This window comes from Lissotriton vulgaris, chromosome 4_1 (genome assembly GCF_964263255.1).
Source record: "Lissotriton vulgaris chromosome 4_1, aLisVul1.2, whole genome shotgun sequence".
NCBI classification, from domain to species: Eukaryota; Metazoa; Chordata; class Amphibia; order Caudata; family Salamandridae; genus Lissotriton; species Lissotriton vulgaris.
The window spans coordinates 197,631,183-197,658,940 of NC_141691.1; the positions used below are offsets into that span (position 1 = coordinate 197,631,183).

Here is a 27,758-nt window from a genome sequence, read left to right on the forward strand (position 1 = left end):
ATGACTTTGAATGTGTCTGTCACTTGTCAAGCTATAAAAATGTGAGACCATGTAATTCCTTGATCTCTCAACAACAAACAGGCTGAGGGGGCGGACGGTATTGTAAATGTAAATGTATTTGAGCTTATATAGCGCACAGCTACCCGCAGTGGGTTTCCCGGCGCTTGCTTAGGGAACCCGTCCTGGTATTCCCCTGTGAGATAACCCCGGCAGGGTATCCACAAGGTGAAAGCCAGGCATCCCGCCGCGAGGGGCCGTTGTGGAGATTAAGCAAGCTATTGCCCAGAGTCGCAGAGTGTGAACCCGTGAGTCGAGAAGGCACCGGAGCGAGAATTATCAAGTCCGTGGAATTTTTAGCCCAAGACCCGCCAAGGCGGGGAATTGAACCCTGGTCCAGGGCCGATCTCAGCTTCCGGGTCTGCCGCCTCTAACCCCTGAGCCACACTTCTCCACTCTTTGTCAGATTGAAAAGATTCATAGAAGGCATGGCGGTGTAAAAGAGTTTTAAAGTGTAGCATTTTCCTCTGCATAGGAATATAGCTAGCCAATTGGCATCTTCTCAGGGAACTCACTTAACCAGAGCTCCCAAAGATTATCACCACCAGACTTAAAAGGCTACAAGTATAAGATGACAGGATGTGGACACATTCCAGAGTGATTGCTGTGTAACATTTGCAGTGTTTTCCATAATAATCCTGTAAATAGTACCTTGAAAACAGCCCATTTGTCTCTGATGGAGTCAAGGGTCAAAATCAGAGCACTTTGCACAATGCATAAAGCCTACTGGAACTAAGGTACTGGTTGCATCAAACGGTCTCTAACTGCACTGCTGCATGGACTCTACATTCAGCCACAACACATATGATTCACCAGTTTGCTTTTTTATGTACCAATTACATCCCAGAGTAACAATCATGGTGAAGTTCATTTAACCACAGACTCCACCATGTACCACCACCAAAACCAAGAAAGCCACTTTTACCTTATAACAGAACTATAAATAAAAATAACTTGCCTACTGTTAGACTTGACTTTTTTAGCAGGTTTGCCCCTAGACCTTTTACTTTTTGGCCTCCATTTTCTTTACCCTGTTTTTGTTGGTTTTAGTTCTCTGGGCACTTTACCACTGTTATGCAGTGCTAACGTGCATATGCGCTCCATGTAAATTGTGTTGCTGGATTGGTGTTTTCCCGATTGGCTAATTTGATTTACCCTCAAGTCCCTAGTACAATGCACTGTGTGTGCCTAGGGCCTGTAAATCAAATGCTGCTACTGGGCCTGCAGCACTGGTTGTGTCACCAACACTAGCAGCCTTTCAAAGGGTTCTCAAACCTGCCACTGCCGTGTCTGCGCATAGTTTTTACTGCCATGTTACTTGGCAAGTGCACCCTTTTATTACATATAAGTCACCCTTAAGGTAAGCCCAAGGCACCCCTGTGAGCAGGGTGCAGTGTATGTGAAAGGTAGAACTTGTACTGGTGTATGTGACATGTTCTGGTAGTGAAATACAGTGTGATTCGTTTTTCACTATTGAAAGGCTATCTGTCCTATGGGATGGAATAGGACTTTATTTATAGGATCTTTTAAATATCACTTCCCTTTGGGACAAAATAGAAAGATGGAGGTTAGTATGCCTGAAGTCAGCATATAAAAATGCATCTTTCAGTAAAGATGATTTTTATATTGTGTGTTTGAAATTACTACATTTAGAAAGTGGGTATTTTTTTGCTTAGGCATCCTGTGTGCTTCTGCTGGTTTGTGGATTGACTGTCTGCCTTTCCTGAATGAGTCAGTACTGGGCTGACTAGACCTGGGCTGCATTCAGAGTATCAGGAGAAGTTTTCACTAGCACCTGAATAGGTCTGGTCTGCATTTAGAGTAGCGGGAGGAGATTTCTTTGCACCTGAATGGGCCTGGTCTGCCGTGGACAATGCTGTCTCCACCTCCAGCCAGGAAGCCGGGCCAGAGAGGACAAAACTGGTTTGGATGGGCACAGACACTCTCTGCCCCAGAGAACAAAGAGAAATTCTGATAAATATTTGGACCTAATCCCCAGAACTTTAGAACTCACTGGCAGCAAGGATCCTGCCAAGAAGAAGAGCTGGAAGAACTGCCAGGAGGAGTACTGCCCCTTTGCTTTGTTATTACTTTGTTGGGTTGGCCTGCAGTTGCTGCTTCTGCCTTGGGCAGGGAAAGGACTGGACTGAACTTTCGTTACAAGTGCTGAGTATCTCCAAGGGCTTGTAGTAGACCTTGCCTCCTGTTCTGAAGTCTTAGGGACTGGAAAGACTTCACTGACCTCTGGGTACCACCTCTGGAACCGTGGTTTCAGTTGCAAAGAGGGGGGAAAGCAATCGACTCGGTCACAGAGTCCATTGTTGGCTCTGTGTCCCGAAGGCCCATCAAAGGGCACCGCCGCATCTCGCACCACAACCTTGGTCTCTCCGACAACAATGACTGCCGCCACCGAGCCACTGCTTGCACCGTGACCTGTGGGCACCGCACTGCCTCGCTTCACTTCGCCTCCCTGGTCTCACGGACACCATCGCTGCCTGCTGACTTCAACATCTGTGACTGCATCGTGGCTTGGAGGCAGCACTCGCAAGTCTCACGATGCACCGCCCCATCTCACACCACAGTCTGTACCAACCGATTCCAGCTCCCTGCAACCAGCTCTGTCACCTGCACAGTGATCTGTCAGCACCGCAACGAGCACTGACTTCACTCCGCACCGCAGCCATAGTCTCCCCAATGATACTGGATGACTGCCACCGAACCGCTGCCTGCACCATGATTTGGAGGCATCGCATGCCGCACCGTTGCGCTTCTCATCACAACCACCACAGTTACCATGACCAGCCCACACCAACATTATTGGCTGAAAGACAAAAGGTACTGTTTACGAGTCTGCCAACAAACCCTGACCGACACTGTCAGACAGAACATTTGGATTCTGTTGTTTTCAGCACGGACTTCACGGAACTCCATTTTCAAAGTATTCTTGCAAAGTGAATACTTTTAAGTACTGTATGTTGGATTTTTATCGTTTTGGTCTTGTTGTAAGTATATAAAATATTGAATATTCTTCTAAACTGGTGTGATATCCTTTCCTAGTGTTTTCACTGTATTACTGTTGGCTATGTACAAATGCTTTACACCCTGCTTCAGAGATGAGCCTGACTGCTCGTGCCAAGATACCAAGGGGGTGAGCAGTGGTTAAAATTGAGTGTATCTCCTGTACCCTGGCTTGGAAGAAGGTTACCTACTTGGACAAAGGAACCTACCTCTGCCAACTAGAGACCACATATTTCTAACACCTACCATACAAGCTCTTACTATAAATTTTGCTCTTGGCAGCAATGACAAGTAATCAGGATAGGACTAGGATAAACAACAGACCCGGGGAGCAAAATAAAAGTGGCCCCCATAAGCAAACTAGATAGCTACAAAAAAGGCCCACATTTACAAATCAGCCCAGTTTTTAGCTTTTTAAGGCGCGCTGTGTGAGCATTTTGTAGGTTATGGAAAATTACATGCATTTGTGCTTTCTGCATTCAAAGTTTGTGGGAAAATCAACAGTAAAAACCAGCCCACAAGGCCACAAATAAAGCCTAAAACTGCTGATCAGTTAGACTATCCGATCTTGGACTGCCTGATTGCCATATAGGCCAGTCTGAACGTGAACATAAACTATTATCAAATTTACCTGATGTATCGGAACGTCATTTATAGAATTCAGAAAAATAAAGACCTGATTGTTGTTACTGGAACACAATTTATGTTGTGATCTGCAGGCCACAATGAGACCAAGATTCTCAAAGGTTTAACGTCGGGTCAGCGCAAATCCAATGCTAAACATGTTTTGGGAATTACAAATCAATGCAAATTGGTATTTATGTTGGTTTGTATGTAAAAGTAACACAAAGCAGTGCAAAATGCTGCTTTGCATTACTTTGCGTCAAGGGGGCGTTACATAGGTGGTAAATGGGGGTTCTCATGCAGCCACTCATGCTTTTTGATGCTAAACACTATTCACTTGTGTTGGACCCGGGCCTTTTTGGCTGGTTCACCCCTGAACTTTTTGCTTTTGATGGCGACCTGGCATTCGTGATTTCTGGCTTGGCGCACTTTTTCCCTGTGTCCCAGGGTAAAGTGCGTGCGTGTAGTGAGGTTGGCATGCCCTCCCATAGGAATGCATGGGGAATGTATGTGACCATGGTAGTTCCTGATGTGTGGGGAGTGCAGGCTCGAGTTTGGTATGTGCGGACTCGTGAGATTGAATGCTGCGCAATGATGTGTGTGGCGTGAATGTGTCTAGTGTGGAAGTGCCACTTCTAGACGTTGGTGTGCTAGTGCAGTGAAGGTGCTGGCTTGTGATTGGCTGGAGCTGGCTGGTGAGCCTGGCTCCAGGAATCAGGATGGGTCTGCCCCGGTGGTGAGTGTTGAGATTAGCATGATGATGGCTGGGGAGGAGTGCACTTGGGACCTGAATAGGGCTTGGCTTTCCCCACACAATGCTGGCTCCGCCCCCTGGGGTGCGACTGATGACCCTACCCATCCTGTGAATAGGCAGAGGTGCTGAGCCAAAACAAAATGCTCAGGAACCAGTTGTATCTGGTTCGCCCCTTGCCTGCACCTTTAGACAAAGGATTTATCTGTATAAAGGGGCTGAGTCCCCATGAAAGTTGTTCTCTTGTTCCTGATCTGAAGAGGGTGGCCTGCTGCTGCTGGGCACCAGGAGGACCGCCACTAGGACTGCCTCCCTGCCTGGAGTATCCAGTGAGCTGGCCCCTGGGCCAAGCCTTGGTTCCCCCCCCTGCCTTCCTAAACCTTCCTTGACCTTTCCCCTATCACTTGGAAGCACTGGATGTGTCCTCCTCACGCTGGGGAGCGCTTTGCCCTGACTCCTGGATCTTTGTAGCGCTTGGGAGCACTCTGGGGGCAGCCTAAGGGGACTAGCGCTGCTGCGTTCCCGATAGCCCTGAGCTGCCTGCCTGGAGGGATTCCCCGGCGTGAGGATCCCCCTTCTAAGTGGTATTTCGCGGCACGGGTGCCCACCCCGCTGAGCCTGCCGCTTATTGCCCTTTTTGTGTCGTATTACAAACTCCCGGGAGCCTACCCGGGAAGGTGCCCGAGATTGTCCCCGCCACCCTGCTCGCGAACCGGAAGTCAGGCAGGCCGGGGACGGGACTGCGGGACAACAGGAAGCAGACGGGAGCCCACCCCGCGCTCCTGCATCTCAAAGGTGAGCCCCGAAGCGGAAGAGAAGAGCAGGGCGGGACACGGAGAGAGCCCCGTGCCCTGAAGCAGCTGTGGAAGCGAGGCAGAGGGGGCCCGAGGCACATTGCCGGTGCCTGCCCCCCCGCAGAGTGAGGAGACACGCTGCTCTCCTCCCGAGCAGAGACACCGCCAACGGAGCCCCGAGCAAGCCAGGGAGAGTCCCGCAAGCACCGGAGGAGGAGCCCTGACATAGGTCCGGGTGAGTGGGGGCCCGTGGTGTTCAGGAGGAGGAAGGGGTCGTGGGGGCACATTGCTGGTTAGCGCCCCCCCCCCCCACAGTGGGGCTATCTCAGTCTTGGGCAGTGCTTGTTGGGGTAGAGCGGCCCCGTTTGGCAACGGGCCTCTCCCCTGTGTCCCGCAGCATTGCTTCACTTTCTTCGAGTCCCCAGATAGGGACTCCAGCGTTTGGGGCCCGGTTGTCATTTAGAGCCCACGAGGCTCCAACAACCAGGGCACAGTATTGTGGAGAGCCCTGAGAGGCTCCTGCGCATTTGCATGTTTCGAGTCCCCCGAGCGGGACTCCAACGGAGGCACATTATTGTTAAGAGCCCACGAGGCTCATGAGGGCGCCATTGTTTTAGAGCCTGCAAGGCTCCCACATCGCTTTTGGCCCCATTGGTCAGTCAGTGCCTAGAAAAGAGCCAGGAGGCACGTGATGCCAGGCTCCCTACTACAGCTGCCCAGCACTTAGTGGGCAGCTGCCACGTGTAGGCTTTGCGCAATCTCTTTGGCTGCCTGCACAGCCTGCCCTGACTATGCTGGACAGAGGGCGTGTGAGCCCCCGAGAGGTCTGGTTGGCCTGGGGTCAGTTTTATAATGCTTTGGCGCAGATGGTGTACCTGCCTAATGTGATTGATGCAATGCTTTTGCCCATGCCTCTAAATATGTGTTTTTATGCCTAGGAGATTGTTTGCCCTAGAAGAGTGATGCTAGTGAGGTCATGATGCCCTGCGTGATCTTTACCTAAGGTGTTTTAGGATTACGTAGGTGGTGTTTACCTGTTACCAGTGAGTACTGGTTGTGTGCTACATGTGCTAATTTTGGTACTACAGTTATGATATGTTCTACGTGCTAGTTCTAAAAGTGATTACTCCTGACAGCGGATCAGGTGGCCCTGTCCCATGTAAATAATCCCTCTACATTCTGCCCGTGCCCATGGAAGCTTGTAAAGTATATGTTTATTATCTAATGTTTGTGGTATAATACAAAGACTATTTTTATATATACCCTTGAGCGTAGGTTCCTTGGTGGTGGGCCTTGGGTGTTGTTGCTGGGTGCGTGCGCAAACGCTTTACACATCGCCTCCGGGATAAGCCTGCCTGCTCGTTCCAAGCTACCAAGGGGGTGAGCAGGGGTTATCTTGGCGTGTGACTCACTTGCCCTGACAAGAGTGGTGGTTTCTGCCTGGCTTTGGCGCAAACCTCAGCCAACCAGAAATTCCCATTTCTAACAACTAACATAAATAGAAAGAGGTTAGCGCAAAAAATGTATGCAGTTGAAAAGTAGGCATTAAACAAAGAAATGTTTTTTATTTCTCTGTCCTTTTCCGACTTGGCATCCATGCTGCACTGTGCAGCATGCATACTAAGTAAGAGAAACTCTTAAACATGTCTAGGCATAGTATTTTTTACAGGAAGGGCACCCTTTCTGTACAAACCTATGCTACACTAAGGCATGCACTCTAGCGCATTGGCGCTAGGGTGTGTGCCTGGGGCACTGCAGCAAAAATCAGTGCCTGCGCTAGTGAGAGGGTAGGAGAGAGACATATCTCTGTAGATATTGTGCTCTCCTGCTCTATCCCTGTCACACAACACAGTGCAGCCTCTTTGGAGGCTGTGCTGAATTTTTGTGACAGGTTTCAGAATCTGGCCTCAGATATGCAGGTGCAGCATAGGTCCAGGAAGGCTGAATCAATGCTTTATTTTCAGGATGCTCCCATAAGATAACTTATGAAGCATAGAGTTCTGGCCCTAACAGCAAGAATAATGTTGTATAGCTAGGGGCATAACCTTTCACTGGGAGGGTAACTCAGTGAGTGGGTCAGCGTGTAAGTATGTGTAACAGACATGTAACTGCCCCTAGATGCTGCACCTTAGGTAGTTTGATAACCCCTTCATGTATGTCTGACGGAACCATATTCACTGTTTTGTTTTCTCTTTATACATTGAAGCTGTCCTTCAATAATGATAAAATGTCATTGTAAACAGGAATCATTCCTAAGTTAGTGCAATAGTTTCTCTTCAGGTAAACCTTGCTGGCCTACAATATGTTCAATGTTTACCCTTTGATGTACATATTAGAGACAAGTGTTCAGACTCTATATCATATGATATCATGCCTTGACATCCACTCCTTTCACTTAATGTGGGAGGCCATGACAATCCCTGCCCAGTAGCAATACAAAGTTAATGTGTTATTCAGGATATCTATTCTTTCCTTATTCAGAATAACCATCTCTGTGTCTCAAAGACAATTTGTTTATATATGAATATGGCCACCATGATTTTAAGGATTCCAAATAGATCTCTACTAAACTTCAAGCAAAATGAATGAGGATAGTTAGATTGTGAGAATATGTAGCATCTGGTAACAGTAATGCTTGTAAACTAGTATTATTAATATTGTAAATATTATTGTAATTGATATTATTCTCATTGTGAGATGCTTTCAGGTCAAACACTCTGGATTTGATCATCTTCACTTTTTAAACTTTTCCATAAAATGTAATCAGTGCATTTCCCTACTATTGTTTGACGTATGTGAGTCACTACTTGAAATGTCCAAAAAATTCACATATTGATATGTATGTCTAGACACCAGGGTTGTGTTGTTTTGCAGTTGCAAATTCCCTTGCTTGCTCTGAGTTTAGTCGTTTTCCAGGGTTGCTCTTCCATTGCGTCTTCAGTAGTGTCCACCTTCCTACAGGTTCCCATGATCCCACAGAAGACAAATGGCAACTAGTAATGTTAATAAGAGACTTAGCTCTTTGTCTCATTCTGTTCCAGTGGTAATAAACTGCACTTCCATAACTGTGCAAGGTTTGATGAATTCTTCTTTTCGAACAATTAAACAATGCTTTGTCAGTTGAAAAAGTGAAGACATGGAGATATACTTTGCAAAACATGTTGAGGCATAGGTACGAGAAAATGCTCCTACATTTTCAAAATGTCAGGATTTGTCATATTTATAAAAACACAGCACACTCTTGTATTTCCCCTAGCGCTGGCTCTAAAAAAGCTGCTTAGAGTCGGCGCAGGCACTCTGCCGCCATGTTGCAAGGGTGCAATTGTTTTTGTGCAGGAAGGTATCAATCAATAATAGCGATTATGAGATATCATCGTTCTAAGTCCAGGTATTACCTGGCCCTAGGTGTTGGTGCTTATACAGCTTTGTAAATATGGGGCAGGGTCAAAAAGCAATGGGTGTTGCGATGGAAGGCCCATTACAACACCCACTGCCCACCACTTTGCCGTAGCGGACTGTGGCAGAAAGGGGCATATTTACAAGTTGGCGTTAAGCCAGGTTAAGTGGCTTAGCACCACCTTGTAAATATGGGGAAAGGCCACTGGAGCATTAACAAAGCGACGCTCCGGTGGCAAAAGGGGCTTGCAAATGTGCCCTCTTGTTTTCTGGAATGGCTTGTTCGGCCTCGTCCCTGGTACTAGTGAGTATGGACCTGGAATAAATTGGAATAAAACAGGCGCCAGTGCAGATCTAACATTTCTTTATTCCCAGCGCAGATTATAATATGGCCTACTGTTTCTGTTTGATTATGTACATTGGTGAGGCTACTGTTAAATATGCTGCTGCATAATCAGCTATTGTCAGATCATGTCTTATGTACCAAGAGAAAAAATATTTACTTAAAATATTTCAGCTTGCAGAAATGAATTTGTTGAAATATATTTTTTGCTTTTCAATCAAGTAAACTTATTACTAAAGTAAAAAACAATATGCCAACTGACATTTAACTAATATATGACACACTGCTAAAATATTAATGGCATAAAGAGTACCATATACATTTAAATGAAATTTAAGCCTGTGCGCTTGATTCTTTGCAATTTATCACTTTTCTTTTTTTACTTAAAACATATTAACTAGAATCTATGAGTCTGTTACTTTGTGATGCCTCACTTACCTATGGCACGTTTCCTTTCTCGTTTGTTTTTCTTGCAGATATTCCAGCCAGCCCACACAACCAGTTCACATTCAGACCCCTCCCCCCGCCTCCTCCCCCGCCCCATGCCTGCACCTGCAGCAGGCAGCCCTCTCAAAAGCTGGACACGCTCCAGAAGAGGTCAATGACAACCCGCAGCCAGCCCAGCCCCGCCGCGTCCAACCCACCCACCAGCACGCACGACTCTGTGCATCTGCACAACAGCTGGGTTCTGAACAGCAACATTCCGCTCGAGACCAGGTAACTATCCGACACCTGCTGGCAATGCTTTCTGGGAAGTCAACCTGCATGCGTTTACTGGGTTATCTCAAAATGACACACTGCGGTCTGTAGTTTGATTACGAATTGGATGTTTATAGAACAGATTTTGCTGAATTTGATCAGTGTGAGTTCAGTGTGTTTTAGATAAATAGATAGCTTGTTTTTTTGTCATTCCAGCAGAGCCCGTCTCCCATGGATACTCATAGCAAATATGACATTTAAAAAAAAATGAGGTAAAATAATAAACGAGAGTCAGAAACAATCCACCTCAATCGAGTTTGATAAAAAAGGCTGGGTCATCTTGAATCTGTTGAGTCTCTCATTGTTCATTTAGTTCCATGACGTCAGCTAGTGTTGGCCATTTGAGAATGTGATGCTAATCACCAAAGACAATTAAAAGAAAGCCGTGGATGGACATCTCTAAGTTAAAATCCATTTCCTGCTGAGTGACCAGTTACAAAGTGAATAGTTGAGTGCACTAATTGCTGTAAATCACCTGGGAACACGCATTTGACATCATTTCCTATGTGCACAGCCCATCACATGTCATTATTTCTAAACTCAGTTGGAAGAAATGTAACAAAGACATTTTTTTCTCTGATTGAAATGTACCTCATGAGCCCGGCTTGAGGTCAAGTTTGCATTGAAGGCATTTCATTTGACCATAGCTTGTGAATTAGTATTATTTATTGAGCTTTGAGATCAAAAGGCAGATGTATCAAGATACCCATTCGCAATTCTCAAATAGCGATTTTTTGAGAATCGCTATTTTCGAATTGCAAAATGGAATGTATCTAGAAATTCGCTATTTTTTAGCGATTTCTTAAAATTCCTTAATTGCGATTAGTAAGTTGCTAATCGCAATTAAGGAATAATTTTCAATTCATTTCTCTGGGCCAGGAGGCCCATAGGAAGGAATGGGAAATTATTCTCAATTTGAGATTCACAATTTGCTAATCGCAAATTGAGAATAATTTCAAGGGTGTCTTAAGGACACCCTGCTGCACCCCTGAAATTTACATGTGTGCACATATGGCGCAAGGCATGTATGAGCGTCACATGGCACCTTTACAAATGTCAAAATGTGCATTTGTAAAAGAATTCGCAAATTAACACCAACAAGTTGGTGGTAATTTGCGATTTCTCAGTGTAAATTCACAAAACCTGAATGATTCATACAGAGCTTTTACGGAATCACAATTTGCGATTCCTTAAATGCTGACAAAAACTTAAGGAACCGCTAATTTTGCGATTCCTTAAGTTTGCGATGCAATTTCAATGATACATTGCATTTTCCCATTTTTTTGTCGCAAACGCTGCTATTTTGCGACAAAAAAAACTTTGATACATCTGCCCCCTAGTTTATCACCTGTCCTTATTGGCAGCTACTATATGGGTTTTTAACAGGAACAAAGGGGGCAGAAGAATACATGTATATTAACATTGCAGGAAGGGCCGGTCTTTAGCATGGGAGAGCTGGGCCCAGCCCAGGGCGCCAATTTAATGAGGGGCTCATGGAGCTCTGTGCATTAAGCTGGTATGCCAACAGCAACGCCCTTCTCATCTTGCTCCATCCTTGTCTGTGTCCCTACGTGCTTGTTTTATGTGTGATTTCCCAGTTTAAATTTGTTTTAGTCCTTCATTATCATATAGCGGGCGATGTTTTTAACACCCCTTCAGCCACCTTTCTTGCCCTCACTTTACTCTCTGACCCCTGCTGGCACACAACAACAAAGCCATCATCTGCGTGAGGCAGTTCAGCTATCAGTGATGTTGGTGAGCTGGGGGAGGTCTGGGGATGTTTGTGTTCAGAGGCCAGTCCTTGCTCATCCAGGTGTAGACCGGTGAACACACAAGGGACCCCCTGCTGCCTCATTTAATTCACTACCGTCAGCAAAGGTGCCAGATTTCTTACCGCCCATGCCCAGTACACTCTCTTAGCTAAAATGGGGCATATTTATAACAGAAGTTGCATCGCATTTGCACCACAAAACGTGGTGCATGCGTGATGCAGCTCCAAAATGTTGTTTACAAACTTTGCATGGTCCTTAGTGGCTTCATATATCCAGAGTAAGCAATGCAGCATAAAACGCAGCTTTGCATTAATCTGCCCTGGGAAGGTGTTCCATGGGTATTGCATGGCTGTTCCGACGCAACTTCCATGGATTTTAACACATTCCCAGATTTAACATGACTGGTAGACCTGGGATAGTGCCAAAAAGATACGCCTTTTCAAGAGAGGTGTAACGAGGAGAAATGTCTTTATTTCTCCTCGTTCCTCCCTCTTTCTATGTGTGCTGCATTCTGTTGGACTTGGGCAAAGTCACAAGTTGAGGCTGATTGTGATGGACCGTGGGCAAGATAGAGGGACCAGGTCTGTCCCGCTGAATCATTAGCTTCTCACGTCTGGCCCGAAGGGTACCATTCACATTGTCGAGGCCCACGAGGCTAAGGCTTTTGGTGCAACGACCATGTTGGGCACCGCAGCTGGTTGCTGTTGTGGTGCCAAAAGTCGGTCCTCATTGGAGATTCAAATCGTCAGTACACTTAGTCTGTTGCTTTCTCTGCAAGGAGCAGGTCTCACTTGAGCTGCAATCACGATGGTCGCTCTCGACACGAACAGCATGTCCTACTTTAGCTTCATGTTGGCAGTCAGTTTGTGGTGTAAAGAGGTCACTTTGCCAAAAGATAATTTAATAAACAAATAAAATGCAAAAAAACAGAAAGCAAAAATGTGAATATTGATGGACTAGGTGCTAGTGACACACGTACTTGGTCCTCTTTAAAGTGTGATACATACGTGTGATGAAAGTATTCAAACTGTATATTAAAGCAGTAAAGAAACCACGGTCTGTTAATAATAATATGCAATGAAATGGAGGAAGCATTGAAGTCGAATATATTTAGATCCTATTGTGATTGTATTTTTGCATTTTATTTATACCTTAAATTACCCTTTGGATTTGATTTTAGTTTGCATGAATAACACCATTAGGGACCAATGTTCATGCACTAACTTACTACAAGTGGCATTTTCAGACTTGCAACTTAAAATCCGACTTTACTCTTAAAGACAATTTTAAATTACTACTCATTTGAGTGTAAATAGCATATCTCTATCTGGTGCCACACTAAGTTAGCCTTTATTATGTGTAGTACAGTGAGAGTCTAATGGACAGAGCCTTACAGCAGTGAAAAATGTCTGCAGTTTTTCACTGTTAGAACACGTAAAACTTAAAACCCCATGTTCTATGTTCTTGAATGCCATGCAGCTTTCCCTATGAACCTTTGGGTCCCACCCTAGGAGTGACTTATACAGGCTCCAGTGGACGGCCACTGACATGTTTTAAAAGATAAAACAGGTGCTTTAGTGGGTGACACAATGAGTGCTGCTGCCCATTAGTAGCATTTAATTTACATGCCCTGGGTACATGTAGTGCTATATACAAAGGACATACAAGTAGATTAATTGTACCATCTTTACACATTGCCACTAAATTAAAGCCTGACTGCTCTGTGCAAAACTACCATCTGGTTGAACACAGGTCAATTTGGGGTTTGCTTATGCCTTGTTCTGACTAGGATTGGGGTTGCTACCTGGTCCTGGCTCACACCCCATTCAACAAGTGACCCAATTTCTAACACTTACCATGGCAAGGATTGTTGTTGCTGCTTGACCAGGGCTCACACTCCAGTCAACCAGTAACCCAATTTCTTACAAAAAAGCTTTTACGTCTCTGAAGCAATAAAATGAAGAGAAGAGACAAAAGTATGCTGTCTGCTTCCAGCCTCAGCATCCCTTTTGGAAGTGTAACGATGAGAGCTCTGATATCTTCCCTGATAGCGATGAGGAAAAGGGAAGAGACCAATCAGTCTTATTTGCAGCAGGGCAAGCCGGGCTCAGGCACTGAAGAGTGCCTCTGACCAGCAGTTGCGGCAACCTCCCATTACATGTTTCTATACATAATGCATGCTTTAAATGTTTTTGTTGTTTTCTTCATCCTTCCTCATCACTTCTTCAGTAGCCAACTGGTGTGCATGCTTGGATTACAATTAAAGAAACACGCCAAACACTGTTTTATGCAGTGCTGTTAATTTCGACAATTATGTATTCTTTTTTCCACAATTTTCTCATTGGTTTTCTGTTCATTGCAATCTTAAACTTGGGGGAAACGTACTAAAACCTCAGTCTAGTCTCTAAATATCATGATTATTTCGATTATTCAATTACTTTATCTCTTTATTTCCTGAGTTCAAGTGAGGTAACCACTACACCTTTTCCCTTCCTCAAAGGTCTTGCCAACAGACTCCATTTTCAAGAATATAGGTGGCATAGGTGTGCTAGAGGTTGAATAGGATATGTTACATGTAAATAGTAACTAAAATTACAAGCTGAGAGAATATTTAAAAAATCATTTAATGCCAGAAAGTCAATGAGCACAATCGTTGATAACACACTTTTTCCAGACCACTTTTTTGGTTAGTCATTGTTTCACAACTCCTGTACATATATTTTTATTGCTCTGTGTTTATAGCCTAAGGCTCAGTTGGATCACACCGGGATCATTGTAATTGTGGATTGGTGTACTTTGCAATAGTACGGAAAGTGAGATAGTTCAATACGGTTATACTTTTTCCTAGTTGTACTAATAACAATAAGGAAGTATGTTAATCTGTTCTATGCTTGGCTAAGGGCTTTACCCAAGCAAACTCTTCATTTTTGCCTATCTAAAAGTCTGAAATTCGTCCCAGTAAAGTGGTTGCACCTCTAAATTTCAAATTCCTATGTAAGAATCTGTGAAGTCTGCATATTCTTTACGTGTAGATATCTGCATATATTCTATTCTTCTTCCTTTATATTGTTTTGGTTTATTTTAGAAGAGGAAATGTTGCGTTCTGTGTTCTTTAGGGACTAGAGACCGTCTATCCTGTGTAATGGCATTTGTATTGTTGTTATTGAAACGTGGAATCACAGGGCTGGTCAGTTGGATTCTGGGGTTGGTTGTGTACTTCTAAACTATGAAACAAACTTCACAAAACTCCCATTTGTGTGGTCTTAAAAATGTGTGTATGAGCAAATCTTTAGTAAATCTGAACCAGATTATTGTGCAGATTTTTTTTTTTAGGATTAGTTGTGGATGCTACTGATCAACCAGTTAAAGTGATAATTGAGGAAGTCGCTTCCTTTTAAGATGTGTGTCATGAAAAGGTCCCAGGTCATAATGTCACTAAAGGTGATTAGGTCTCTTGTTAGTGACAAAAAATACATTAAAGCTTGTTTATCTGGGTAATAGTCAAGCGTGTCAACATTTGCAAAGTATTATTTAAACTTGCTAGCTTCGATACATTTGAAGCTTACAAGGTTTTTATTTCTTTTAATGAGGTTCAGCTGCCCTGGAAATTGTTCACTCTACTGCCAAAAGGCAGGATGTTGACTGGAACTACTTGGCAGCCAACCATGTGCTCTGTGAGTTTATGACGTTACCCACCACCACATAGAGTTGCGAGTTTGCAGCATGCCAGGCTGACTTGGTGTTGCTCGGTCCTGAAGGAAGCCTGCTACGGCCTGGATGCCATGAAGCTCTCTATCAATTCGTTATTCAATGCCCGAACATAATGGTATTCCCCCCTAGTAGAAACAGTACTAACGTGCACTTAATATACACAAATAATGTTTCAAGTGTCTCCTTAAGGGTGTGCCGTATAAGGCGAAAATCCACAAATGCACAGGACAAAATCTCTTTGGCAATATTGGGAATTCTTGATTGCAGTTAATGCAGAGATCAAAAAACAAGGAACACACCAAAACTACGCCGTCAGAATTTGGGTTTCTGATTGGCAAAGGTGTGCACCCTGTGCAAACAGTAACCACAATCCTAGTCCAAGTAATTGTGGTATTTAGTAAATGGTTACCTGTGCTCACATACTGGTAGCTTGGCACAGAGCAGTAAGGCTAAAATAAAAAGGAAATGTGTAAATTATTTGTGCACACACACACACATACAGTAACACTGTGAAAACACCACAAAAGTACTCCACACCAGTTTATAAAAAATAGCTAATATGTATCTCAGTAAAACCAGACCAAAACAATAAAAATCCAACGTACACAAGTCAAGATAAGAATTTTGCAAGATTAAATCAGAATGCAGTCCTTTGAAATCAGTAGCTCCAATTGGGGCTATCTGGTCATGCTTGACCGGGGCAAATCCTAAAGTTTAGTCTGACTGCCATGGAGCGTGGTCCTGATACAAGAGTCAAGCAGATCCACTGAGAGTGCCTTGGATGAGTCAAAGATCATAGACCATGCATTGAGCAAAGGAGGGGAAGCATCGCTGTCGCAGGGGATGCATTGTTACTGTAGTCGAGGCAAGATCGTGGATGCGTTCATGTCAAGCAGCAATGTGCATCTGGCCGTTGCATCGATTTTGAACCGCTGGGTTGCATCAGGGTCCGGGGACAGTATGTTGCAGATGTCTGCGATGTGGTGTTCAGGGCCCAGGCAGCAGTGGTGATGTGGAGGCTCTGCATTGGCAAAGTCAGACTGCGGTGTAAGTCGCAGTCGTGTGTCACATTAGGCAAGAGGTGTCTGCAGCTCCGGTGCAGTTAGCAGCCATACATCAGTCTCACAGGGAAATGCGCCGGTTTTGATCAACGTGTTTCTGTCAATGTGTTGGTTTCTTGGTTGCAGCACTAGATTCACTTCAAAGGGCCTAAGTCAAGATTTTGCACCACTTGGCAGAGCAGGACTCAGGAGCCCAGGTGCTGGCAGCAAGATGAAGGTCAAGTCTTTCATATTCCTGAGGCTTACTAAACATAAAGCAAGCCCAACTAGCCCTTGGAGAACCTTCAGAGATGCAGGTTGTAAAGAGTCAAGTCCATTTCTCTCATTCCCAGGCAAGAAGCAGCAGGCTAACACAGCAAAACATGAAGCAAAGTGACAGTCTCTCCTGGCAACACAACAGCTTTTCTTCCTGGTAGAATGTCCTCAGTTCCAGAAGTGTTCTGAGTGTATGATGCCAAAGGTCCAGTACTTAAACCCATTTTTGCCTATGAAGTAGGGACAGTTCAAATAAAGGTATTGTGGTACAAAAGACCTTGTCTACCATGCCCTGGCTCCTGAAACACTACAGGGGGTATTCAACTCTTTGTTTGGAGGCAGGCACAGCCAGGTGCCAGTGTCAGCTCCTCCCTCTCACTCTAGCTCAGGAAGACCCATCAGCCTGGTGAAAGGCCATCAGGATATGCAGGACACACCTCAGCTCCCTTTGTGTATGAATGCACATAGCCCACCCCAGATGTCTAATCAGAGACAGGCAGCGGCACAGATTGGTTAAAATAAGAAAATGCCAACTTTCAAAAAGTTTGTAAAAGTGGCATTTTCAGACTTACAATATAAAATCCGACTTCACCATGAATTGTGATTTTGAATTGTGAGTCCAGAAACACCAAACTCACAAAGCCCAGGTGTCACCCAAACCAGATGTGTATTCCAGACACAGGCAGAGGCACCGAATGGTTAAATTAAGAAAAGTACAACTTCACTAAAAGATATGTTTTTAAATTGAGTCCAGAGACACCAAGTGTACTTTTCCTATCTTTTCCCAATTGGAATTTACACTTCTAAAGTGTCATAAGGCAATAAGGCATCTCCAATGCTAACCTATGAGTGAGATAGACCTTGGTGTAGTGAAAACACATTTAGCAGTTTTTTCACCACCAGGCCATGTAAAACTTAAAAGTACATGTCCTACCTTTTAAATACACTGCACCCTGCCCATGGGGCTACCTCATGCCTACCTTTGGTGTGATTTATATGTAACTAAAGGGAAGGTTTGAGCCTTCCAAGTAGGTGAACTTGCCAGGTCGAAATGGCAGGTTAACACTGGACACACAGGCTCTTCAGAGGCAAGTCTGAGACATGTTTTAAAGAGCTATTCATGTGGGTGACATAATCAGTGCTGCAGGCCCACTAGTAATTTTGTATTTACCGGCCCTTTGCACATATAGTGCACTGTACTAAGGACTTAAAGCAAACGTCAATCATAGACAACCCGAATGCCAATATATTTAAGACAGAGAGCACATACGCTTTAGCATTGGTCAGCAGTGAAAAGGGGCACAGAGTCCTAAAGCCAGCAAAAACGAAGTTCAGCACACAGACAAAATAGGAGGTCAGAAAGCAAAAATCAGGGGAAACCATGTACAAAGAAGTCAGGTCTAGCATACCCTAAATCAGGTTTGAGAAAGATCCCAATATAAGGTGTTCCAGGAGAAAAAATCCAACAGAAATCCTGTTAAATAAAAAGAAAGAGAAATCCTGGGACAAAAAGGAATCTGAATGGATGAAGGACATAACAAAAAGTAAGGGAACAAATTCATAGCAACACCATCTACTTTAGCAACACCTTCCTCGTTTATACTCTAAGCAGAAAAGAACCTCACATTAACATGGTTAGCCCCATGTTGGATTGGGAACTTTATTGACCAAACACTGGAGAGGACATCATATTGGCTAGACGAAGACATGAATGATGTTTACAAAAAATGGCAGGTGAAGGATGAAGAACTGCATGTTTGACATCCTTCATGACTGCACATCCAGCCAGCCACTCGGTGCACTGCATCATATACGGAACTCTGCTGAGCAACCGCAACCGTGCTGATGCTGATGCTGGTCCAAGAATCAAGACTTCCCTGCCTTCCTCCTGAAAAGCACAACAAATGAGTGGACACACTGCTGCCTCCTGTAAATATCAAAGATGTGCTGGACTCCTTTTGAAAGATACTAGGCCAAGAAGCACACCACTGTCTTCAGTGCGTCTTGCTCTCACACTCAATGATGCTGCGCTCATCACACTTGAAGATATCCATGCTTGATGCCTCTCGTGCACTGCTCAGCTCGCCGTGTGGCTCTCCCGGGCCCCACTTGGCTGATGATGGGGAGGGAATGCAAGCTCAGACAATCTCCCAGTGCATTATTTCCTGACCAGGAGTCCTCCAGGAGCAGGTCATCATCAGAAGGGGATGTCTCGGAATTCTTCACTATGTATCAAAGCAAATTAGGTGAAATAGGGAAACTTCTTCAGGCGTCGTACAGATCAAACATGTTCGACAATGAGGACATATTAAAAAATGTGGCCCACCCCTATTGGTGCCATCAGCTTATGACTTACAGGGGCATCAAATGACACCTATGGTATCAAGTGAGTAACTAAGTATTTTACTAACTGTGCGATTACTTAAAATCTTTACAGTGTAAAACACATGAACAGCGCCCCCCTCACAATCACTCTTCTCAAAGAAACAACCCAGTATTCAGCTTTAAAATAGCACTGTGGCTACATGGGCCCTTATTTATGAGGCCTTGCGTCAGTTTTGTGCCGCCGGTGCGTCACTTTTTGTGACGCACCAGCGGCGTAAAAAAAGCACCTTGTTGCGCCATATTTAAAAAGTGACGCATCTAGGTAGATGCGTCACTTTTTAAACCCCTGCGCCACATTATACCTGCGTCAGGTATAATGTATGCAGAGGGGGCGTTCCCCCGCAAAAAGCCTCGTAATAATGACGCAGTGAAATCTATGAGATTTCACTGCGTCACTTTTAGGATGCTGTTGCGTCAAAATCTTGCGCCTGCCTCACAGCAGGCGTAAGACTGACGCAAGCCCTTTCACATGGGGCTTGCCCCATGTAAAAAGACGCATTGCTGGAGTTGCGTCACTTTTGTGACACACTCCAGCAATGCGTCACTTTTGCGCTTACAGATACGTAAGAAATACTGACGTATCTGTAAGTCCTTGCGACATGATGCGTCATACATTAAATATGACGCTTCATTGGTGTCGCAAGGAGTGCGCAGAGAAAAGTGACGCATCGCTGTTTTCACGCAGCGATGCGTCACTTTTCATAAATGAGGCCCATGGTCTCTATTTACTGCTTTGTGTCCATGGCATCAAGTGCTATATAAGACTAGCAATGATAAAGCCAATAGTTCTGGCCTTGGTAAGCTGAGGAGATGTTTTTTTTTTTTTTTTAAATCATTGTAACCATACACCATAGCAGTAAAAAAACTGCTGCTGCGGAAACTTAGCGTCCATAAGCTTGAAATAAATGTATTTAAAGTAAATATAAATTAACTATCACTTACCATACAATTTTAATGGAAGAGTATGGGTGTTTCGTAGTAAGCCGGTGCAATTGAAAGAGGGAAAGAAACACCAATCAATTTCAATATATATCATAGGGAAACGTGATTCTTACTGGTGTAAAGAAAAGATACTCGTGGTTTAAATGGTCATAACCAGATTACATAGTATGACCGGGCAAGATACGTTACTAAATCGAAAAAGTAGAAAAAATGGAAAGGAAAAGTCATTGGAGTAATAAAGTATTGGTCCATTAGCCCTGACACTGAAGTGCACTTCTTTTTAGCTGAATGTGCATATATAACCAGGCAAACTGCAGCCCCTCGGAGTACAGGAAGGCCAATGGTTGAAGAGGGCTATCCATTGCCTCATGCTACTGGTGTGGATGGAAATAGAATGAGAGGGACTGTTCCAGGCACTAAAAGGGTGGAGAGGGCTGAGACAACGCCACGTAAATGCATATGAATTATATGCTCCAATGTTTTTTACATTACATGAGGCTAGAAAGACAACTAATGCTGTTTGTAAGCCAGCCTTAAAAAAGTGACTATAATTGTTATTTTAGTGGACACAAAGACCCCATATAGCTCGACCTCACGGTACAACCATGCACAGGTCAGACACACAAAACACAAACGTGTATTTATAGACATTTATGTCTATGAAGATATTCTAACCGTGTTTAAAGATCTTTGGATGGCAGTGTTGAATTTTCTTCATTTTATTAGCTGTTGCTCTATTACATCGAGGTATGGGAGCTTCTATCCTTAGAACCTATTCCATGAATTAAAATCGGGAGTGCTGATTGGCTAGCAAAAGATGTCCTTTATGATTGGGACGTTTCTCACTACAGTTCGCCTGCACGTACCCAGTTGAGCTTATCTCGTGGGTAGCAACATCTTCTTCAGTCCGCCACGTTCTACAGATGTGCACGCCTTCCTCACCTTCCGCTGCGCCCTGCTGTGTATTGCCTCGAATTGCATGTTTTACAAATGTCTGCTTCCTGGAAATTCTGCAAGGCTGCCAAACCTGATAGTTTTAAAAGCTGCGAGCACCTGTCCGCTCGGACTGGATTGAGGTCAGTGATTTGTCGCGGGGTAATGATTTCAGCCACTACAGATGTGCCACGCTATGAACTACTGACCCGGAGGTGAACGCGCAGCACCCCTCTCTCTCATCCCGCTCATCCTCGCAGTCATTGGACGACGGCAAATCTATTTTATGTAACACCGACAGAATGTAACTAATACTTGTAAGCAGCTTGCTGGTGGGTGCATTTTTATGGAAAACTTGATTTAGAGACATAATTTCCTGGTCGGCCATAAATGAAGGAAACACTAAATACACATGTTGCGCGTCCTGCAGTACACACACCAATATCTCCCGTAATCCTTAAGCAGCGCTGAGGGTCTGCCAATCCAACCCGAGCCGCAGATTTACAGCTTTTATTGGACAGGGAAAGACTTTTGCACGCGGACCCACAAATCCCGCTTATCGCACGTGCTCTGAGTGCAACCGCGCGTTGCTGCTCTCTGGAACGCACAATGTAGCGTTGAGTGGCGGCAGGAAGGGGATAGGGCCTAACGGAGCTGCAAACTTTAGAACTGGGGTATCAGGTTCGAGTTTCTGCGTCGGTGCAACTGCTTAATTTCCCCCCGTCGTAAAAAAAGTGAATCTGGCACGTTGTGCTATTTGGTGTTTATGTAAAGCGCTTTAGTCTTGGGCCGAGCTCGCGCCATACAAAAGTGTCAAATATAAAAACCGCAGAATGTTTGGCTTTTATGATAGTGTTAAGTATCCTTTACGCCCCTCATTGCTTAGTACTTGCACAAAGCGCCTACTTCATTATACTAACTCTTAATACATCAAATTTATTTTAATGTTCTGTTATGCATTTATATCTACCCAGGGCACAAGTCCTAAAAAGAAGTGGGGGGGGACTAACCTAGTTAGGGAGTATGCAAGTGGCATGACGGCGCGTGACATCACAGCACATGACATCACAGCGTGTGACATCACAGCACATGACATCACGGCGCATGACATCACGGCGCATGACATACATGTGGCATCACAGGAACTGACATATTAGGAATTGGCATCACAAGCCACGACTTTAATATGTGTGTGTGATGTAAAGTGCTACTCTTGGATGAGTAGCGCTGTACAAGAGTAAATGGTGGTATTACAATTATTTCAACGTCTCCCCAGAGGTAGGAAGGGCTATATAAATTACATTTAGTATTATGTAAATACTGGGAAAAAACTAAATATCTGACATCCTTACAGTGCATGCATTTATAGTAAACAGAGCCTGAACAAAGTGAAAAGCGGCCTTCTTTTTTTAGGACTTGTTCCCTGATAGTAATATATTGGTCAGCCTGGAAAAAGCAGACCCAAGCTTCAAAAAGTGATTCCCAGTAGCCGTCTGGTTGCCAGGGGCTAGTGCCGAAAAGATTCACACGGTGAACTGAGCAGTTACTTTCTTCACAGGAAGAGAGAAGTACAAGCAGTGTTAGAGTTTGAAACAGGCCGACATATTGCAAAGCCGAGACCTCGCCCCAAGGCTCAGAGGAGGGATTTAGGTAGGCCGCGCGGATTACAAGATCAGCTCTTTCTCATTCTAAAGATATGAAAGTTTCTGATGAATTGGATTATTTGGAGCCCTTGTTTAATAAATGGCAACGCGGCAAGCTGTCATTTTCTGAGGACGGTGCTGCGAGCAGGACTCTAAGGGAAGCGAAGCTCAGGAAATGCGCCAAGATGTGCGGAGCTCAGGGCCGGACGGGCCTTTCATTCCACCGGGCAGTTCCCCGGTGGGCGGGAGCCCTCAGCGGCCGGTCTTGGAAGGAAGCCCAGGACCGCTCCTGGTGCTTGTGAACATCCCAGACTCCTGGAGGTTAATTACAACAGGCACAGGGAAGGCTTCAAGAAATAGAGCAGTGTGAAGCTTGAGAGAACGTGATCAGAGAAATTGAAGATGAGAGAGAGATGGCCGGATGGAAGGAGAGAGATTGTGCGAGAAGGGAGCACGGCTGGTTTGAGCTACTGTCAGGTCTACTTTTGGTTGTAGAGTCGGCCATGCCAGAGCTCCACTTCAGGCAGCAGGATTTTACCTCCTCTTGGAGCACTGTAAAAGGGAACTTTCCTGCCATTATGTAGTAATTCAGTGCTTCTTCTGTAAAGTTGTGGGCCGAATGTAAGAGTGCAGGGGTTGCTGCCAATTCCCCCGTGATAGTCGCAGGTAAGAGCGGGGGTAGGCCGCGCCCCAAAACTCGTGCTGCCTAGGGCGGACCACCCTCCCCACCCCCTAGGTTGCTACGCCATTTACTGTGTGGTGCCATAGGTATGAGTCAATACCTCACCTTATGCAAGTTGTGCCGTTAACTGGTAAATCACAGGGCCAAGTAAACCCAATCATAGAAGGCATAGAGTTGTGTTGTTTATGATGTGCACACACACATTGTTAAGTGTTAGCTAAGTTCAGCACTAGACTGAGCTACCAGGAGATTATCAATTTTCATCCTTGAGTTGCACTGTGCAGCATAGTGTGGAGCTACCATAGCTGATCCTAGCACATAACTTTTTTTATAAGACATTCATTCATTAGACATTTCCCACAGTGATGCGACTGTGCAGTCACACAAAGACACACATGGGGACACCCCTTATTCTCTACCTCAGTGGCTCCATCATTAGCACTTACATAGCAGCCAGCAGCCATCTACCTTCCAGGCTCAATGTAATTAGGAAGTTACCTCCGGGTTATTGAGGCTCGGATGGTGTATACCTGGTTAAAATTTAATTATAGTAAGCCACATATCTGCATACAGAAATAATTCAGTCAGACAAACAACCATTTTATATAGGCATGTATATCACAATTGTATATGAAACATACAAAAGGTGATGGGAGGAATTCTAGCAATTTGTCTAATCACTGGCAATCGATGGGAGTTTTCCTTACCCATCGTTCTTTTGCTCACCATGCTACCTCAGTTTGGACCCTGCCATATGTAAATCAGACTTTACTCAGCTCCTCATGGGAGCAGTCCAGCCTGAACTGCCAGGCCAAGTCCTCCCTGGACCAGAAACAAGCATCCTGGGACTGGTTTCAGGGTATCACCGCTTATCAGCCAGGCTAGTTTGAATCCAGTGGCACAGCTAGCAACAAACCCACGTAAAGGCATACCCATGGCCACTTAGGGCGAACATAGCAAACACAACAAGATAATGGACAGAGTGTTGAAACTTTTCAACCACTCACCCCCGGTCAAGAGATCTGGGTATAATCCATTGTTCTGATGCTCACTATGCCACTCCAATTTGGACCCAGCCATATGCAAATCAGTCTTGATCCTGCTTATCATGTGAACAGTCCAGCCCCAACCGCTAGGCTAGGCCAGGTCATCCTTGAACTGGAACACAAGCAACCTAAAACCTGTATTGCCCTCGTAATGAGCCAACAGCCATGTTCGGCTTCGTTCCAGTGACACAGTGAGCACAGAACCCACGTCTGGGCATACCCATGTCATTTAGGGAAGTACATGAAATTATAACTGTATAAACATCAATATACCTATAAAAACCAGTGTTGACTTTAAAGTAGGGGTGGGCGTAGTTCGCGAAGTAGCGCTACGCGAATCTACGCGAAGTGTACTTCACACTACCAAACTTCACGTAGCACTAGGCGAGCTGCGTAGTAGCATGTTCGCACTGTGCAAGATGCGTTTTCAATGATTGCACTGTGTGGACAAGCATCCGGCATTGTGCAATCATTGAAAACGGCATCTTGCACAGTGCGAGCTGTAGTTTTCTGCTGCTCGAGTAGATTATTACTCGAGCGGCAGCTTTCTCAATGCGAACTGGTAGTTTCTCATTGAGAGCGGTCGCGAGCATGCGTAACCACTCACAATGAGAAACCTGACATCCCCGCGTTGAGAATCTCTCCGAGATGTAATTTTGCTTGCTCGCGGTCGTGAACATGACGTTGAGGACCGCGAACAAGCAAAAAATGACCGCTGCACTACGCTTTGCTGCACTATGCATGTTCGCACTGTGCTACGTGCAGCTCGCGTAGTGCGAAGTTGCGCAAACTTCGCAAACTCCGCGAGCGTAGCGTAGTGCTTCGCCCAGGGTTACTTTAAAGGGTACTTGATAGCAGCAAATGTACTTCAGAAGTGCTCATTCTAACATCCATATAGGATTTTTGCAACAAACACTTCAGGAACACATGATACCCTAGATATTTATAGTGTAAAAAACACATTGCATTTGTAAATGAGTGCCCTCTGAGCCTTTTCAATGGGGTGTTAAGGTGGAGTAGCTATCCATGGTGAAGTGGGCGCAGAGGTACATGACGCATGACTGTGTCTGAACCTCTGGGTCCAGCAAGAATGGGTGGTTCTACTACACAGCAAGAGCCTTTGGCCCGATTGCCATGGGGCCATTAGGGCCTATGATGCCCTTGATACTGTTCAGGGTATCGAGAGCAGTTGGATCTCCATACCTACCGTAGAAGTTCCATATCTGTGAATACACTGTCAGTTCTTCAGGTGCTTTGCACCAAAACAAGCCCTCATTCACTTTCATAATTTTTAAGGATACAATGTGCTTCAAGCCGGAGTAATATGGGGAGGACGGAAAACATGGAGACGTGGTTCCTGCGATAGCCCTTTGCATTTGTAGGCAGATTCTACGTAAGAGTTACATACGTTGTTTCAATGTACAGATGTAAAACCACCACTCACTATGATACTGAGGAGTACAGCTCCAGGCAGTGGCCTTACATCCAAGAATGAGTGCCTCTCCTACCCGACCTTTAATGGTGCATTTTAGTGCCCCATCCCATAACACTGCGTACAGCTCTCTCATGCAGCATGAGTCACTGTCAGGCTTGACAGGCAGGCTTAAAAATCTTAATATCAGTATAGGCTATAAACAAACCTGCATCAGTTCCTTTAAAAAAAAACATGGTATACTGAAAACATGTCAAGGAGAAACCTCGATCAAGGGTTAATATCTCTGCAAAATGAAATTTAAAGGTTGAGAGAAAACCTGAGTCAGAGCAGAAGACCATCAACATCTCACCTGTGCTAATAGCTTACGCCATCTTTGATTGGGCAGTCGGGGAGCCCTGCCCTCCTTCACATAGTGAGCTTTAGATCCTACTTACCGCTTTTACTATGTGGTCCTTCCTTCCTTATATTTATTCTTGCAGTAAATGCGGTAACCCCTCTTGCACTCAATGTGCAGTCGCTACATTTTCGTTTGGACAACAACAAGGTCTCATTTTGTGCTTCTGTGGCCAAGAAAACATGGCTGCCACAATTACAAGAAACCATCCGTGGATGAAATGCGCCTTATCTTCCTGTGGATTTCTTTCAGGGAGCCGGGTAGACCCTGGTTTTAACTTCATTTGATGGGGCAACATCTCGACGGTCGGCCTCTTATAAAGTGTAAGTCGGCAGTTCATTGTGCAGCTGAAAGTAGCAGCTTGCAGACGTGGCCGTTGTGCCATCGCGGCATCTCTCTCTTCTCTAACTTCCCTGAGAGGCGGGGTCGTTTTTCAAGCTGGAATGCGTGACAAACAAGGTTGTGATTTGACAACGCCCACTTATCCTGGAGTTAAATGGCATATGTCTGGAGGCTCAAGCACTATCTGAGCAAAAGAAAAGGAGCAAAAAGCCAAAACTCAACGGGAGGCTTCCTTTTGACTGGAATCTCTGAAGTTTTGTGATAATGGTTAAGTTTCTCTCCACCTTGGTCCCACCCAGCTTTATTCACTGAAGAAATATCGATTTTCTCCATAGAAATATTTACTACGGGTCATAGAAATTCCGCAGGAATGATGAGGATAGCCACAGGGTATGATAGGGTGGATGTTGGTTGTTCTTTCCCCGTTCAGTATAGCAAACATGTATGTATTTAGTTTTCTTTGCTTGTATGTTTATCCTTTTGATTTATGTGTTGTATCCTTGCGTGCATCATATTCTTGATACATTGAAATGTCCCTAGTAAGATGTTTAATTTAATACATAGTCACTTAATGTCTTTTAAGAAAAATATTTTCAGAACAAACTATTTGTATCTGTGTTTTTCCGGTTGAATGCGCATCCATAAATCAGATCGTACTGATTTTAAGAAAACAGTATTATTTAACATGGATAAATGGCACTTATAAAACAATTACAGGGCCAGATTTAGAGTTTGGCCGTGGACAGATTTCTCCTTCATAAAAGTGAGTAATATCCCATGCAGAAAATTGCAAGTTTTAGGAAATTGGGTTACTGGTTGAGGGGGGTGAAAGCCTACTCAAGCAGCAACCCCAATTCTTGCCATGGTGGAACACAAGAATACCCAGAATTCACCTCTGGTAGCGTGCCACAAAACCAGTCGTCTTAACTTAGATGCAATGTGCGAAGTATTTATGCAGCACTTCCAACAGTAGTAAAGTGAAAACACAAAAAAAGAAAAATCACACACCTAGAAAAACAGAGAACCGGAGAAATACAATTTTAAAGATATAAGTAAAAACAGTGCTTAAAAACACAAAGAGCCAACTGTGGCAAGCTGTTGTGCCAGACCGGGACCAAGTCACAAGTTTAGGCTTACCGCGAGGGAGCATGAGCAGCGACAAAGTTAGGCCCACTGAACTAAGTACCTCTAATTCTGGTGTACTGTCTGCGCGGCATTGCTTAACAAGACCACATTGTCTGGTGTCGGTTCTGGTGAAGCTCTGCGCCAAGGCTTTGTGGGGCTTTGTGTTGCTCTACTTTGGTTCCAATGGAGCTGGCAGGGGTGTGGTGGGTCTTTGTGGGACTTTGAGATGCTTGATGTCAGTTCCAATGAGGCTGGCAGCTATTCCTCAAGCCTTTGTGGGGCTGCGCATC

General features: G+C 44.7%; 1 protein-coding gene across 1 annotated transcript in view; it reads left to right on the forward strand.

Moving 5' to 3' along the window:
- TENM1 (teneurin transmembrane protein 1) overlaps window positions 1-27,758 on the forward strand; it is a 1,327,579-nt gene that overhangs the window by 340,133 nt on the left and 959,688 nt on the right. Inside the window, exon 4 of the mRNA XM_086918499.1 lies at window positions 9,460-9,700. Within this exon, the coding sequence (XP_086774625.1) occupies window positions 9,460-9,700 (241 nt within the window). The remainder of the gene's footprint in view (window positions 1-9,459; window positions 9,701-27,758) is intronic.